At 47.2% G+C, this 15,268-nt stretch overlaps 1 protein-coding gene across 11 annotated transcripts in view; it reads left to right on the top strand.

Annotated features, from left to right (window-relative positions):
* CAMK2G (calcium/calmodulin dependent protein kinase II gamma) overlaps positions 1–15,268 on the top strand; it is a 237,098-nt gene that overhangs the window by 113,758 nt on the left and 108,072 nt on the right. For all 11 annotated transcript variants that reach the window (XM_026055831.1, XM_026055825.1, XM_026055829.1 and 8 more), the window contains exon 2: positions 1,711–1,805. In XM_026055831.1, the coding sequence (XP_025911616.1) occupies positions 1,711–1,805 (95 nt within the window). The remainder of the gene's footprint in view (positions 1–1,710; positions 1,806–15,268) is intronic.

Below are 15,268 nucleotides of genomic sequence, written 5' to 3'. Positions count from 1 at the left end.
AGCGGAGCGGAGCGCAGCACAGGGGGGATTAGCCGCCCGCTGTAATCCCGCTCGCCCCCGCCTCCGCCCCGCGGCGGCATCGCTGCTGGCCGGGGACGTGTTCCTGCAGCCCGGCTTGCCGCTGCCGCTGGATGGGGTGTCCCCGCAGCCTGCCTCGGGCCGCGTGCTCCTGTTGCAGCCCGGGACTTCCTCTCTGCTCCCCTTCCTCACGCCCGCACTGGGCTGCCCTGTTCTCCTCCCCGACCGTCTGCCCGCTGCGCGTTGCCGTTCCCTTCCACCGTGCCTGCCCTGGGACGCGGCACCGTTACTGCCACTGCGCGATGCTTCAGTCCCCGCTTCCTTGTCCCTGTGAAGGGACCARGTGCTGCTGCACCGTACTGCTCCCTCCCTGCCTCCCTCCGCGCTTGTCTGCATTGCCAGAACTGCTGCACCCTAGCACGCGGCTTTGCAGGGCACCCGCTGGGGCAGGAGAGCAGCGTAGCACCGGGCAGGGTAGGGCGATGGGAACATGCTTTCCTGGGTGCTGCCACTTGCCCCCTCCCTCCATCCCTGCATCAGCTGTGGACTCTGCTGCGGCGCCCATGTCCCCATCCCTCCTCACGCTGCTGCAGCTGTGTGTCACCAAGCCCAGGCCCCAGGGACAGTGCTCCCGTTGCTGCTTATTGCTTCATATGGAGAGACGGTGGAAGGGGAGCAAAAAGCAGGACTGGGCCGGATCAGGGGGTTCCAGCTRTTTTCGGCTCTCTATAGGGCTGGCTGTCTTGTGGGGCCCTTGTGTAGCTTCTGTTCCCATTTGTTTTAGTTTCAGTATGTACATCTGTCTGTGGACCTGGGGACGCATTCCTGTGCTGAAGGACTTGGACTTTTCTGTCAACTTTCTCTTATTTGTCCTTTTCTCCTTTCCAAATCTTTCCTGTAAAGCCGGTTGTTATTCTTTCCTCACCCTGTTTTTTTTTAAGAAGAGACTGCTTTCAAGCTCTCATCTGTGTAGTCCTGTAGATTTTGGGTCCCTATCTTTTCACCTGGGTCTCTGTTGTATTATCTCTTTTTTCCTCACAGAAATCCTTCTTCCCTCTCTCTCAGACCTCTTCTCCAAGTGGCTCTTTGGAATAGTTGTAATAATATCAATAGTTCCAGCTTGAGGAAATGTATGAAGCCTCGTAGCTTCCTACTCACTTCATCAATAGGTACATGCTATCCCCATTTTGCAGGTGGGTAGACAGATGTAAGAGAAGTAGTAACTTCTGCAAAGTGTTGCAGAGATTTTGTGACCAGCTGGCAAGTGAACATGGGAGAATTGAGTCCTAGTTGTCTGATGTAACTGCTGGGGATGCTGTCTTCGGGAGATGGATTTACTGACCGGTGTTTACGGTGTCATTCTGGGCTGCTCATCTTTCATTCATCAGTCCTTTCATGTTATGTTTCTGTGCCCGTATGGTCTCTTTTTCCCTGTACAGTGTGCGTGCTTGCTCCTCTGTCTGCTAGGGGGCTTGAGGGGGCTTCAGATGGATGCTTGAGTACAGTACAGCCTAGGTTTTGTTTGCTGATCAGACAGTACATACAGGATGTTCATCTGATTCTCATGTGTTGTTTCCCTCCTGTTTGTCTTCTCTACTGTCCTTAATCAAGTCCACTCAGGAGATAGAAATTGCTGCTAGTGTGTTTTTATTTTCAGTTTCACAGCTCCTACCCTCTTTCTTTTTCTTCTAGGGGAGCCTTCTCCGTGGTCCGCAGATGTGTAAAGAAAAGTTCATCACAGGAATATGCTGCAAAAATCATCAACACCAAAAAACTGTCAGCCAGAGGTTAGTATCCTGTTCTGCTCTTCTTCCTTCTATTAATAGAAGATACTTCACTGGAACTGAGGTTGTAATTACTTTAAGGGATTTGGAGTTGGTTGTCTCAGTCATTATTTATATGTTACAAAATAATTGACTTGGGTGTCAAATAGGGGATTGAAAGGAAGCAGCATAGGATGATGGAAGAACATCTATATCTGGAAATAGATGCTTTCTGAAGCGATGTTGTCTTTTTTTCTTTTTGAGATCTTTCCTTTGAGAGCTGAGCTAGAAATATGTTTATAGAGGATTTGTCTAGGGGTATGTGTACCAGTCGCTCATATAATTGTTGCAGACTGATTTTGCTGAATGACTTTTCTACTTGGGAGATCTGTTTTATCAAAAGAAATGTGATCTTGAAGGATAGATGCTATAGGGCTTGCGCCTTTCAGGTTGTGGTTGAATGTGGTGTGTTCAAAAACTAACAAGTTTATCTTTAAAGGCAAAAGTAGGTTGGATGGAGAAATCTTGTAAATTTTATTTCTCAGCAAATTAGAACTAATATTTCTTGCTTGCCTCGGCTCTCAAAGCTTCCAAAAACCTGAACCCAGGCACATGGTTTAAGAAAAGAAAGACAATATGAACTTTGTCTTTTGAATTTTTCCAGGGACGTATGTATGCACAAAGTGTAGCGTATCTTTTAATATGTAGGGAGTATGTACAGGGACTGAAGTTACTTAGGGGATGGGGGGCGAATGAAACAGACTGAAATGCAGTAAAAGACCTTGAAAGTGGAGAGTGCAACAGGCTGAGATCCTGGACGGTAATGTTTTGAGAAGAGGTGAAGAAGGAAAGACCTAAGTCCTTAGAGGCCCTTCAGGTTTGACAAAATTTATGCGTTAGGCCCTTCGTTGTCTTGTTAGTTGAATAGATGGCTTAGACAGTAAGGGGGCTGACTGAGAAGCGAAACATAGGCAGAAGGARGAGGCACATGATGATTTGATAGAAGATTTAGAAGTGAAGAATATTCTGTCTGATCCCTTAAAAAGTATGATATACTGTCTCTCTTGTGCCAGAATATGAAATGTGATGATAAGAGCAGAAGATGGCTTGAAGTGTGGCAAATAATTTCCATTTACTGTAGTTTACATGGAGAAGTAGTAACAGAAGTAAAGAGAGTGCCAGTGACGTGAAGGATGATTTTCAGAATTCTGGAGGTTTAGTGTATGTGATAATCTGGTGGGTTTTTAGTATCTAGCCTGAGTAAAGTGCGAAGTCATGTTGGGGACCAAGCAGTGGTGCCTTGGATGGGTTAGGAGAAGGAGGCGGCTGCAGAGCCTGTGTGAATTGGCATCCCCTCTGTGGTCAGGTGACAGTGCCCACTGAAGTAGGTGGGATACCCAATCTCTTCAGTTCAAAATTAGTTCAGCTCGATATGGGCGAGGCTTGAAGGGTGTTTTGCTTTGCTGACGGCCATTATGCCCCGTTCTCTCCACAATGTTCCCCATCCATCCTGTAGTGAGGACTAACATTCGGRAGAGCCATCCTCTCAGGTGTTAGTGGACACAGGCCTGCTTAGRGAAGGGAGAGGTTAGCTCAATAAACTGATTGCAAATGAGAAACCATTTTCTCACAAAAGGGATGGTATTGAAATTAACTGTGGTAGAGATAAGAGAAATGAGGGAAAACTGCAAGATTAATAGAGTCATAACAAAATTCAGAAGCATGTTATCGCGTATCTGAAAGTAGTAGAAAATGTGATCATGTTAGATTTTAAGTATTTGGGCAGCTAGTGAGTTACAGAGGGAGCAATATATGGATCTTAATTGCTTTTTCATGTTAAGGAGATGACAGTTTCATGAACCAGGAAGTAGGAGAAGTAACTATGGGTGAATACAGACCATGTTTTGATCTACTACTTACCTTCTGGATTTCACACCTGCCTATCAGTAAATACATTGGGAATACTAACTTGGTCCTCAGCTGCTTAACTTGAGGCAGGTGGAAATGATTTACCTGCAAAGGTATGGGTTAGGTAAAGGGCAAGTTTGGGATGAGACAAGAAATGAAAACTGTGTTTCTACTAAAACAGAAGAGTATCAGAAACAAGAAGTTGTCACTGACTAGGTTTTCTTGAATTCTAACTGAGAACTAAAGAATCAGCATTTAAAATGAAAAGTGTCTGTGTGTGTGGGGGGGGTGACTTCAGCTGAATGTATAGGTTCATCAGTAATTCCAGCTGTGTTCTCTGATAGTTCAAGTGGTTAGCATGAGAAGGGACCAAATATCAGGTGCCAGCCTTGAAATAGGMACTTAGTGGATTCACCTTGGAATGGGTCTTTAAAGCACTGAAGGAAAAATAAATGCTGTTCAGACATTGCAGCTGTAAATCAGAGATTAGAGATTGGATTCAGCAACCTGGAAATGGAAGATTTGGACAATAGCATTTGAGAAAGCTGCCTTCCACAGCGGGGAATTGTGGTATTAATTCTGCAGTATCCTGGCTATACTTTGCCTGATGCTTCCTTTCCCTGAGCTAGCACTTCTCTCCAGGGATGCCATGTGTCTCCCTGGCTAGACGTGCACACTGGGATGTCCTGCGCACCCGCCTGTATGCCTGTCTCCTGGGGCTCTGGACCTGCCTCCCATGTTGTCGGCTGCCTTTTAGGCTTGGTTGTAGCCTCAGAAGATTCCTTCGAGTGTGGGGACACCCTGCCCCTCTCCCGCTTCAGTGTTGCTCAGTTTAATGTTTTGCACCTTCTCCAGCAGAATCTGAACCTACAGTTACGCCAGGTAGTAACTGCTACTTCAGCAGCCAACAACATGCTGCTGGTAAGAAGTGTAGCTCATTGCTGCTTCACAGAAGTTTTGCCTGCTGTAGAGCTTCCCTTGATTATGTCCAGGGAAGTGGTAACAAAACGTTGTTCTCCTTCCACAAATRCTTCTTGTTACCTTTATTTTTCAAGACCCTTGATGAAGAAATAGTACATAGCTGACTGGGAGGTGCTGAATARCCTGATATATGTAGCTGGCAAGGAGAAAGAGGAACACTTGAGGGCAAATTGTATGCGTTTAAAGGGTTCTCTCTTACTTGGCATGTTTATCAAACCGTTCTTTCAAAGCAGTAATGAGCTGAAGAGGCATGGTGCTGTTACCGTGCTTTGCTCCGAAAGCATGGAGAATGAATGTGGTGCTGATCGTTACGAAGAGCAGTCCGAACAACTTCAGTCTAGTCAGCTTAATCTTTTKTAAAATAGTAAGTCAGATGTTGAGAGGAGAGTCTCCATTTCATATTCATGGTTTTTTAAGATGTCTATTCTCTCTCTCTTTTTTTTTTTAATCAAACTTGGTCTAGGTTAAAATTCATATTTGAACTTTAAAGAAGTATTTAATATAATTCRTGTTGTGTTGATGCTTAGGACTGCCCAGTGAAGAGTATACCAAGACATTTAATGTTAAGTAGGGACCAAATGCATGCAGAAAGGAGAGAAAAATAGTCTTTGCCTTAGTTAGCTTTCAGCTGACATGTAGGAGCAGTGGTTATTGCACATGTGGGAAATACAATGCCTCAGTCATCTGAAATTCCTATGGGATTGAACATGCAGGCTTTCACCAGAGCTATGGGCAGAGGGAAGTAATAACTGTAATTTGTGGGAAGTTGTCTTGTGGGTGTCACCAGAATACTTTTAAAACATGAAAATTCATAGAAAGTAATGCTTCAGTTCCTGAACTGTGATGAATTTTGGATCATTATAAGCAATTAGTTTATTCAAATTAAGAGAGAAGCAGTAGCTTTCAGAGAAATTTCAGGATTTGACTCTCCAATAACAGAGTGCCTTTGGTTGGGAGAAAGTTTCTTGAGGGTGGTGATGGAAGCCCCAACTATCACTTATTTTAAGATCAACCATCCCAAATATATTTTACCAGATACTCCTGTATTGGAAAGAGGTAGGCAGAGATCCTTCCTGTGATAATTCTTAGGATATTGTTCATATTGTGCAGCTGAGTTGTGCAGCATTATACTTAAAATGATCCTACCATCAGGTTTTGTGGGACAGGTTTTTTTGGCTCTTGTGTTTTGGGGAAATCTCTGTGTGCATTACATCTGTTGCTAAATTTTGCCTGCTGCTGAAAATCTGTGTCTTTGAACTCTTGCAAATGATGTCCCTCGTAGAAAAAATGAAGAGCAGCTGTCTTGGGAGTTAGGCCCCTTCCCTCCTTTCCCCCCCATGTCTATGCCTTTGCCCCTAGAATGAGGAGGTGGATTCTCTCCCTRCTTTCCATCCTGCTCAGAAACAAACTTTTAAAGGAGATCTAAATTTGCAGTCTACCCAGTTGACTTTGTTTCTGCAGGAGATTATGTGGATTGTGGGAGGAGCAGGGAATTACTTCTGTGTATCAAACCTTGATACAAAAAATCTCTCCCTTCACACTTCCAGGGCCCCCCCCCCCCATATAGGTCCCTTGCCCTGGCTGACAGTTCCTTAGCAGTTGTCGATTGGGCTTTAGTGTCTTTTGTAGGAGGGGTCAACAGCATTGACCCTCATGCTGGAACACTGAGCTTGAATGCTACAAGGGATGTTTAGCCGCATCAGTCCCTGCCCTCTGCTGTGGTACGCTTTGTGCGTGTTCGTAGCCTGCAATTGAGTTAGGGCTCTTCTGACTGCTCTTGTGACTGCCAGCTTTCAAGTCCCCTGTGGGYGACAGCACACCCGGCTGAACTGGCTGCGTGCAGCCGTGGTGCACTGCAGCCCCGTGCGTAGGCTCTTTGTGAAAGCGAGGAAAGCCCAACACACCGGTTACAGATGGCTGAAGCACAAATTCTGACTTATGTGCAAGTGTCCTATGATCGGTGTCCTCTGCGTGTGTGTTTGTGGGCTGGGGACAAATGTCCTTTCTTGCAGAGACAGCAAATCAAACCATGTCTGCTCAGCTGTGCTTGCTGAGCTGCCAAATCAGGTCTGGTCGTTTGGTGTGGGAGAGTGCTGCCCTTCCTACAGGGTGGGCCTTAGGTTGAGTGTGAAGTGCTTTGCTGCTCGCCCGGCYCCTCCTCCTCCTCCTCTCCTGTGTGTTTGGAGTCGGAGAGATGCTGTGATTAGGGACCATGTAGGAGACGAGCTGCAGTGATCGTTGGGGATGTTTTTCAGAGGTCCTTTTGCACAGGGGGGATGTGGGGAGCAGCGCAGAAGAGGGCGGCGGGCGCCTGGGGCAGCATGTGCTGCCGAGTTCCTGCCTCGGTGGTTAACGCGGCGGCAGGCGGGGGGGCTGCCGAGGAGTAAGGGAAGGGCTCGGCTGGTTAGGCGGACGGACGGAGAGCGCCGGCCGACCTGTGCTGCTCTGAGCCGCAGCAGACATGCGTGGAGCGGGGGGGGCTCGCTTGCTGATGTCATCAGCTGCAGCCCTGGCTGCCGCCTGCAGCCTGCCTCCCACCTCCTCTTCCTCCCCTCCTGCTGCACCCCGGCAGCCACCTCTGTCCCGCGGCACTGCTCGGGAGAGAGCAGATTCAGTGGTGTACGCTGCTAGAGGAAATGTCACCTGAAGAGGTGTTTGGAGAAGGGGAGGGTATGTGTAAAAAAAAAAAAAAAAAAAAAAAAAAAAAAAAAAAGAGAGAGAGAGACCCTGATCTTGGTGGCGAGACCGGGACTAGGAGCCTGGTAGGGGGTGAGGGGACGCAGAGGGCCAGCCGTGAGGGTCAGCCGTGGCTTCTCACTCCCCCAGCACAGTGCCATGCCCTGGCGCGAGAGCCAGCAGGGACTGGTGGGAGGCGAGTGCTGGGGCGCTGCTTTTGCTGTGGCTTACTCTGGCCAGAAGCTGGCTTCCTCCCTCTGCGGGTTTCAGTGATGGTTGGGGTTACCCCAGGTTGCCTCTCAGTTTACGCTGTATATTTTATAAAGGAGCTGGAACACAGCAGGCAGGATTTCAGCTCGTGTCTGTCTTCTCTGTGGTCACACTGAGTATTAAATTACCAGCATTAATAATAAGGGGGGGCCGAGGGGCACACAGATTGGGCAGGAGCTCCTAGAGCCTCAGCATGAGGTTGGAGAGGGGGCCTTGGCAAGAGAGTCAGGTTTCTTGTTTTCCCAATATGAACTRGATTTGTGTATAGCAGAGATGTGATTAGACTGATTCCTGCACGTGTCCTGAAGCCCCTGACTCTAGAGCATTGACCCTGATCAGTGAGCCATGATTGAAATATCTCCAGGTGTCCCTCAAGCGCAGAGCAGGATGGTGAAGCACACAGTGGACACTTGGGGAAAGGAGAGCTGCTTTCATTTCTTGTAACAAGGGTTCAGTGCAAAAGCTGTTTTTTTGTTGACTTTTGGAGTGCAGCATGGAAATTTCCCTGCCTCTGAATTTAATCCTTCTCTGGATAGTGCTAAAACCGTCCCTGCCAGCAAGGACTCTTATCTGTGGATCATAAGGATATTTCTGAGGAGCGTTTTTTTTTTTTCCCCTCTTTCCACAAAATGACAGGTTATCATAACAACTGTTCCCAAGACAGGACCACGACAACCTTGTCCCCTTCCACTCCCTGAAAGCATTTTAGTTTTTCTGACCCTTGCAAATTGCAATATTAAAGTTTTAGCTCTGTGCATTGTATAGACAGGTGACTTAGTGAAGACACCCTTTAAAAGGAGAGCATGCTAATATAAAAATTAATCTCTATCTGCTATGCCACCTATGAGCACCATCTGCCTTACAACCACAGGGGCATCATCTTTTCATTAATTCCTGGCTGTCACCTGTTTTGAAGTTTCAGGATTCCGGGGCTTTTTTCTTCCTCTCTACTTGAAATCTCCAAGATTTTACCAGGATAATAGAGTTTACCAAAAATCTTAATTTACCAGGGTTTGACTGCAGAGTGAGCTATTACTGTTGAGGGGAGAGGGGCAGTATCAGCTGGCAGCCAGGATCACTAGCATTGGAAAGAAGCCTTGAACATTGTAAAAAGAAATTTGGAGTATCTCACCTTGCTCTGTTCTCTGCCTACAACAGAACTGATGTCAGTGTAAACTGTTCAGAGCTGTTATCTCGGGGGGGAGCAGAAGTGCAACCAGGGTGATTGGTTTCTGATTGGCAAATACATACTTACAAATTTTTTTTTTTTTTTTTTTTTTTTTTTTTTTTTTAGCATATGGAGGAAATGTCAGCCTGCAACTTAAAAAAACTGTTGTTCCTGCTGGCCCTTATGACAATAAGCTTAATGCTTTAAACCATGCAGTCTTGTTGGATTAGGGTGACCTCAAATTCTCTTCCATGCCTTCTTTATTTTAACGTCTATTTAAATATCGCTATATGATGCTGTTATGGCTCCCCAAGCATTCCAGTAGTTCTGCTTATGTGATTTCTGGAGAACTGTAGCAGAAAACTTCTGAAGAAATGGGCTGGAGGTATCTTAGAAATCAGCATTTTGAACACGGAGGGTAACTAAGGATCAATGGGGCATGAATTTAGTTTTCTGAGGCCTTAACAGCCATAAGATTTTGTTACTGCATAGCTTTTTCCACCTGTTCTCCCAGGCTGTCTCTTTCTTCCTGTTTCAATGTTGAGTTTATTTTGAGTGTTTGGTTCTCATGTGTTGAGTCAGTTACTTTTACTAGCAATTCTAGTAATCTATAATGCTTTGATTTAAAACATTGTTTTAGTGATGCTGGTTTATCTTCCTCATCTTCCTCCTTTTCTCCTCCTAGAGAATATTGCAGAATTCCTGTTGCTTTTACCTTGTAGGTGAGCAGACTAGGGAAGTTAGTTGTTGGTGCAAGTAGCTAATTCCTGACAAGTCTGAAAATAATTCAGGAATGTAAGGAGAGCTGGTTAAAGTCGTATCTTGCGTTTTTATATGACGGGGTCAGGAAGATAGGAGATAACTAGGGCTTCAGTCCTTGTGTCAGAATCTGTCTAGCTCAGTTCTGGCAGAGTCGGAAGGAGAATTCCCCGTCTCTGAGATGTGAGTTGAGTAAATATGATGACCTTTCAAAGAATGCATGTGTGCGTGTGCATATAGATGTGATACTGTACTCTCAGCACTTTCGTGTGATGTTCTTGAGAGAGCGTGAGTTACATATCTCTCCTAAGCAGTGACCTGCTGTTCTGGTGCTTCAATCCAAAGTTCCCATGTTGAGCGAGGCCACTTCCAAGCAGCTGCAGCACTGGGCTGTCTCATCTGTCCCGTGGCTGGAGTCTGCATAGCAGTGGCACTGGGACAAGTCCAGATTAGTGTCCTGCTTCTGAGAAAGGTGTTAGCTAGCCCTTTCCCTTTGCTAAAAGGCGCAGGTAATTTGGCTGTTCAGAACAAGATCCTTTTTCAGGGATAGCAAAGGTAGCCACCCTTTTTGAAATGCTGCTGTTAGCGTGATTCTGCTGCAGGATCCTGAAAATAGAGCTGAGAGCTGTCTTGGAGAAGAGACTAGGCATTGTGGGAATGAAGACCTAGTTAATTTAAAAGAAAAGCAAAAATGATCCAAACACATCTCTGGGGAAGGAAGGTGCCTGCAGAGATGATCCTGGGAGTGGGCATGGCCCTTCGTGGGCCTGCTGAGCCAAATGCGAAATGGCAGAGAAGCCTGGGAGCAGCAGTCTGCCTGCTGTGGCAGAGCTTCTGGGTTATCTCTGGGGGCTGTTGCCATGATGACAGTGGCAAACAGGGACAGAAAAATTTACCAGATGCATGTGAGCCACAGGATTAAACTTTCTCATAGGAGGGAAAGGAGGGGAGGAGGAGGAGGAGGGCGGGGTGATGACCTATTAACAAAGGACAGCATCCCAGTGAGAAACACCAGACTCACTATCCTTTAGCCACTGGGACGGGGGAGAACAAGGACTGACATTCCTCCAGTCTGTGCCTGTGAATGTCCGGATGAGACTCTGGGTAATACTGCTCTGAGAGGCTCCCTCTGTGGGGAGAGCGAGAGTGCACTCTGCTTTTACTAAAGCCTTTTGACAGATGAAAAGTAAGAAGCAGAAGAAAATGGAATCTCTTTCTTTTATCAGCTTCTTTTTCTATTCCCTCTTCCCACAAACAACTCAAGTTGCCTACCTTGTGCTTGGAACTCTTCCCCATCAGAGCTGATGCAAATAATCAAGTTTCAGTGTTGCCCACAGGTTTCAGATTATTGAATATGAAGCTAACCAGCCTGCACTAGTGATATTGGCAGCAAAAGCTGTTGACATTGAAAAAGTCTGATGCAAAACCATGTCAACATTATTAGGGCTGATACTGATCTTGACCCTGTATGCTGCCTTTGCCCCTCCTGGTTGCCCTTCCCAGAGCTGGAGTGGTGCCCCTGCATATCAGAGCTGATACCATGGTCTTGGAGGGTGTGGGGAGCCCTGGGTAGGAAGCAGGTAGTGCATGAGAGAGCCTAGAGTTGGAGAGTCTTCCCTCAACCTGAGGCAGAGGGAAGGGTGGGGAGTCCTATCACTACCCTGTGCTGCAGCATCCTTCACGAGGGTAGAGCATTGTAGGGACTGGTCCTAGACCTACTAGTGAATTGCAGTTGGCTGAGGAGAAAGGAGTTGGTGAAGGGGAGAGACCTCCACCCACAGTGCCCAAAATCTGACGGACCTGTGGCCCAAAATGTAGTACCACTTGGTTGTTTGCAGAACCATGAGTTACCATGATAGCTTTTTACAATCTGCTTCAGGAAAGACTCATGTGGTCTTGCCCAACAAACCTCTGAGCAGCAGTACACACACTAGCAAGAAATGTCTGTCTGCAGACCTAGTAAGATGGAATTGCAGAAATAAAAACTAATTCCTCTCTAGAAGGGTTTCTCCAACCTATACCAAAACATTTATTTATAAAATCAGAAATTCCTATCTACAGAAGTGAATGGTATAGGTCTTTCCCGCCAGCCCAGATGCCAATGGGCTTTTTAAGCCTTTGTGAGTAAGGTTCGTGCATGAGAACAAGGATGTTAAAGCTCCAAAACCATGTCCTGAAAGCTTGTGGAAAGCTCTCCCTCACCTCTCTCTTTTTTCCCTTCCCTCACTTCCACTTCTCTTGAAGGCATGTGAGTTAGCTGGTGTAGGCAGTAGCATGACCAGTGGCATAACTCAGTATTTGGAGGTGCTTTATCTTCTGTTCTTATTGTATTATCTCCAGTAAGTCAGTAGGTGTGGATGGTGGTAAGTGATAGCCATGAAGAGGGGCGTGTCATTTCTTGATGATAAACATAACTCTCCTTTGAAGGAGGAGGTTTTCTCAGTCCCAGTGGAGCAGTGAGAAAAGGAGAAATGGTCTGACACTTCAGCCTGAAGTCTGAGGTGAAAAAGGAAGGGAAAATAGCTAGAAGTCTTTGAGCTTGAATTCACCTTCTTTTTTTCCTTTCTCTGAGCCCTCTTCCTTTTACAGGTGGGACTGAGCAAAGCTTTGCTCAAGAAGGTGTTTTATCCCTGACTTCTCTTGAAGGAGATTATTTCCTGAAACTGCTTTTTTGTTCCAAAATGCTCCTTCCATTCCAGAGAGGTTTGCAGTTGGCAGCATTGCTGCTGACTGAGGGATCTCCATGTCTGCATGGCAGATTTTAGCCAGTGTGTATAGTTCCCTGCTGCTACGGAGATGATGCATGTGTTGAACCTGCTGGCGTGCTTGCCGCTAGAGACTTGACGTCACGCACCTGACTTGAAGAATGAAATGGATAGCTGTCCAGCGCTATCTCTGGGACACACGTATTAGATGCACATTTCAAATAGTATGGGTACCCTGGAAGCTCTTGTCGAGAAAACAGCTTGTTAAATCTCTTCTTGTATTGGTCTCCAGAGCTTGCCAAATACATCTAGCATTTCTACTGTGGTGGAGTAGCTGCCATTCTGAAAGTGTGCTTGTGTATCTCCCCCCACTCCCTTGTGTCAAAGCATATAACATTTCACGGGTGATGGGCCAAGGAATTACCCAGGGTGGCTGGGGATAAAATAGACATGGAAGAAGGAGGTTGTCTTTAGTGCCCCCTGTAACACACAGGGACTTGGAGGAAGGTTGTTCGTTGAGGCTGACGCTGAGTACAGCTTGGTGATGCCAAGAAGGGAGTTCTGTTGTTTGCCCAAAGAGTTGGTGTGCTGTTAAGTTTAATTTTGCCCGCCTTGGGGCCTCTGCATGTAAGCTTTGGATATCAAATGTCCTCTGTTGAGACTGTGTTGGAAAGATTAGAAGAGTTGTGTGCAGCTTTAGTTTGTAACCAGTGCCAGTGCAGAGACAGAGCTCGTGCAAGATGTATTGCTGCAGTGCAAGTTAAGGTAGTGATTCATAGTTCTTGTATTTCAATATTCCTGATTTGGGGGCTGCAGGATTGAAAAGTGACTTCCAGCTCTGCCCATTTTTGTTTGATTTGTATTTCATCTGGCCTAGAATCTGCCAGCTCTGCATACTAGGATATTGTGTTGGGTCTACTGCTTGTAATGGAGTTGCCCACATTAAAATTTTCAGTGTTGCTTGACAGTGCTGAGCAATGGTCCACCGTCTTCTCTGGCTGCGTTTGAATTGGTCTTGCATTTAAGATGAATGATGTAGAGGGGTAAAGTGTTGATCAGCTCATCCTTTGTGTGGAGCACTTCTATGGCAGTAGACTAGGAATCAAGCTCTCATAACCCACTTGTTTGTATTCTCCAGGCAGCCAAGTTCAACATGAGAGATGTGGAAAAAGAGGAACAAGGTAGTTTGCTTTTTTGATAACCATTATCAAATACTGCTGACAAGTCCAGGTGAGTCTGGCTGCTGTTAGCAGTTTATGTTGCTGCAGAGCTGGTTACCCAGCTTTCAGGAAGCGTGTTATGCCTCGTTAACTCTTTGTGGCTCAGTACACTTAGTTTTTTTAGTAGTCCTGAAGTTGAGCTAAAGCTTTCCCTCCTACCTCCTCGCAAATGGTCAGGAAGCCTCTCAGCTTTCATATTGCTTTTTCAGCCTGCTCATCTCCCTGATGAAATATGAAATGTTAACCATTGGAAGTTATTCTCATTTGAAAAACACGGGAGAAACTCCTTCCCCATATTGGAAGCGGAAGTCACATCTCCCCAGTGAAGTTAGCTTATCTGAAGAGGGATTGGGGCAGGTGTGGGGAAGAGGCAGCATGCAGCTCTGCTGAGCCAGGGGAATTCGTATTCTTCCTTCTGCACCTCTGAATTCCTCGATCCTGCATTGCAGTGACTTGGCACTGCCGAGACCTGCCTCCCTGCCATACAGTTACCGTCTCTGCTAACCAGCTAGGACTGATACTTATTTAGCTGGTTCAGCCAAACCCACTGGCAGCTGATATGATCTGGTGATGGGGGTGGAGTGAGCTTATGTCTAAAAATGAGCTCACTTGGTGGGATTTCTCCATCAGGCTATGCACTTCAGGACCCTCTGCACAATGTGGGATTGAGGCAGAGGCACTGGAGTTCTTGTGGAGGTCCTAGTCCCTGTGCGTGCTTTGGGGAGGTAGCCTGTATGGCTGCGTCTGCTTTGGAGTAGCTTGGCCCTACTCTCACTTACTGCATGTCCACTTTAAGAGGGTTCATCTGCAATGCAGCTGTTAGCAGGGAAGTTCTGTAAATCAAGAGGGAGTGAGTGCAAGCGAGCCCAGTGTCTGCAGTCGCGGCTGGGTCCTCATCGCAGCACAGGGAAACTTGTTCAAGAAAGACTCTTGCAAGAGGAGGAGGGAGGGGTGGCGGCGCAGTGCAGATGATAGGAGCCCCTCCTTTTTGTGCCTGTGTCTGCACCAGCTGCTCAGGGGCTGGAAAACGTGTGAAAAAGCACGATGGGCAGCAACCCTGGAACTGGAAAATCCTGTCATGCTTCCCCCCCTTGCTCCTCTGCCAGAGTCAAACCAGGTGTTTGCTTAGGGCTGCTGCTGTCAGGATGTCTTTGCTGCACGCTCCCTCCTTACACAGGATGTCCTGTTACAATTAAGTGCTCATGAGCTTCTGCACGCGACTCGGAAATAACGCGGAGGCCTTGTGAGCCGCGAGTTTATAAACTCGCCCTCCTCTGTTCCGCGGGCTGTTGGTGTGGCTGCTCGCTGGCAAGAGAGGACGGTGTGATGGCTGGGAGAAAGCCCGCAGGTGGAGTCAGCCAAAGTGCTGTGGCTGTGCAGGTGTTGTACCTGGCAGGCTGGGGCTGCTGCTGAGCGGTTTGGTGTGAGGAGGAGGAAGAGCAGGGCTAAGTGCTGGGAGAGCTGTGCTGCCAGCAGGCAGGGTGCACGGCCTGAGGGGCAGCTCTGTGAGGGCTGCGACCGCCCGTCGGGGAGGCTGGCCGAGGGGCGCGTGGCTGGCTGTTGTGTTCCCCTGCGCTTTCCCAGCGTGCAGAGGCCCTTGGACAGGCTGCCTGGGGATCTGCCTTGCCTGGAGGCACTTCTGCTGGTTTCCCAGCCAGAAGTTTCTGAGGATTTTCAGGTGAAGAAAGTGCTCCGTGGTTTCTGCAGTGAAGTGGCTGGAAAACTTGCCACCTTCACAGAGGGATTTGTGGGGATCTTTGGAGCTCCATGAGCCAGAGCTGCAGTGCCTGGCAGGCCCTT

The sequence above is a fragment of the Apteryx rowi genome, unplaced genomic scaffold, assembly GCF_003343035.1.
Source record: "Apteryx rowi isolate R43461 unplaced genomic scaffold, aptRow1 scaffold_126, whole genome shotgun sequence".
Classification (NCBI taxonomy): Eukaryota; Metazoa; Chordata; class Aves; order Apterygiformes; family Apterygidae; genus Apteryx; species Apteryx rowi.
This window is presented reverse-complemented; position numbering and strand designations above follow the sequence as displayed.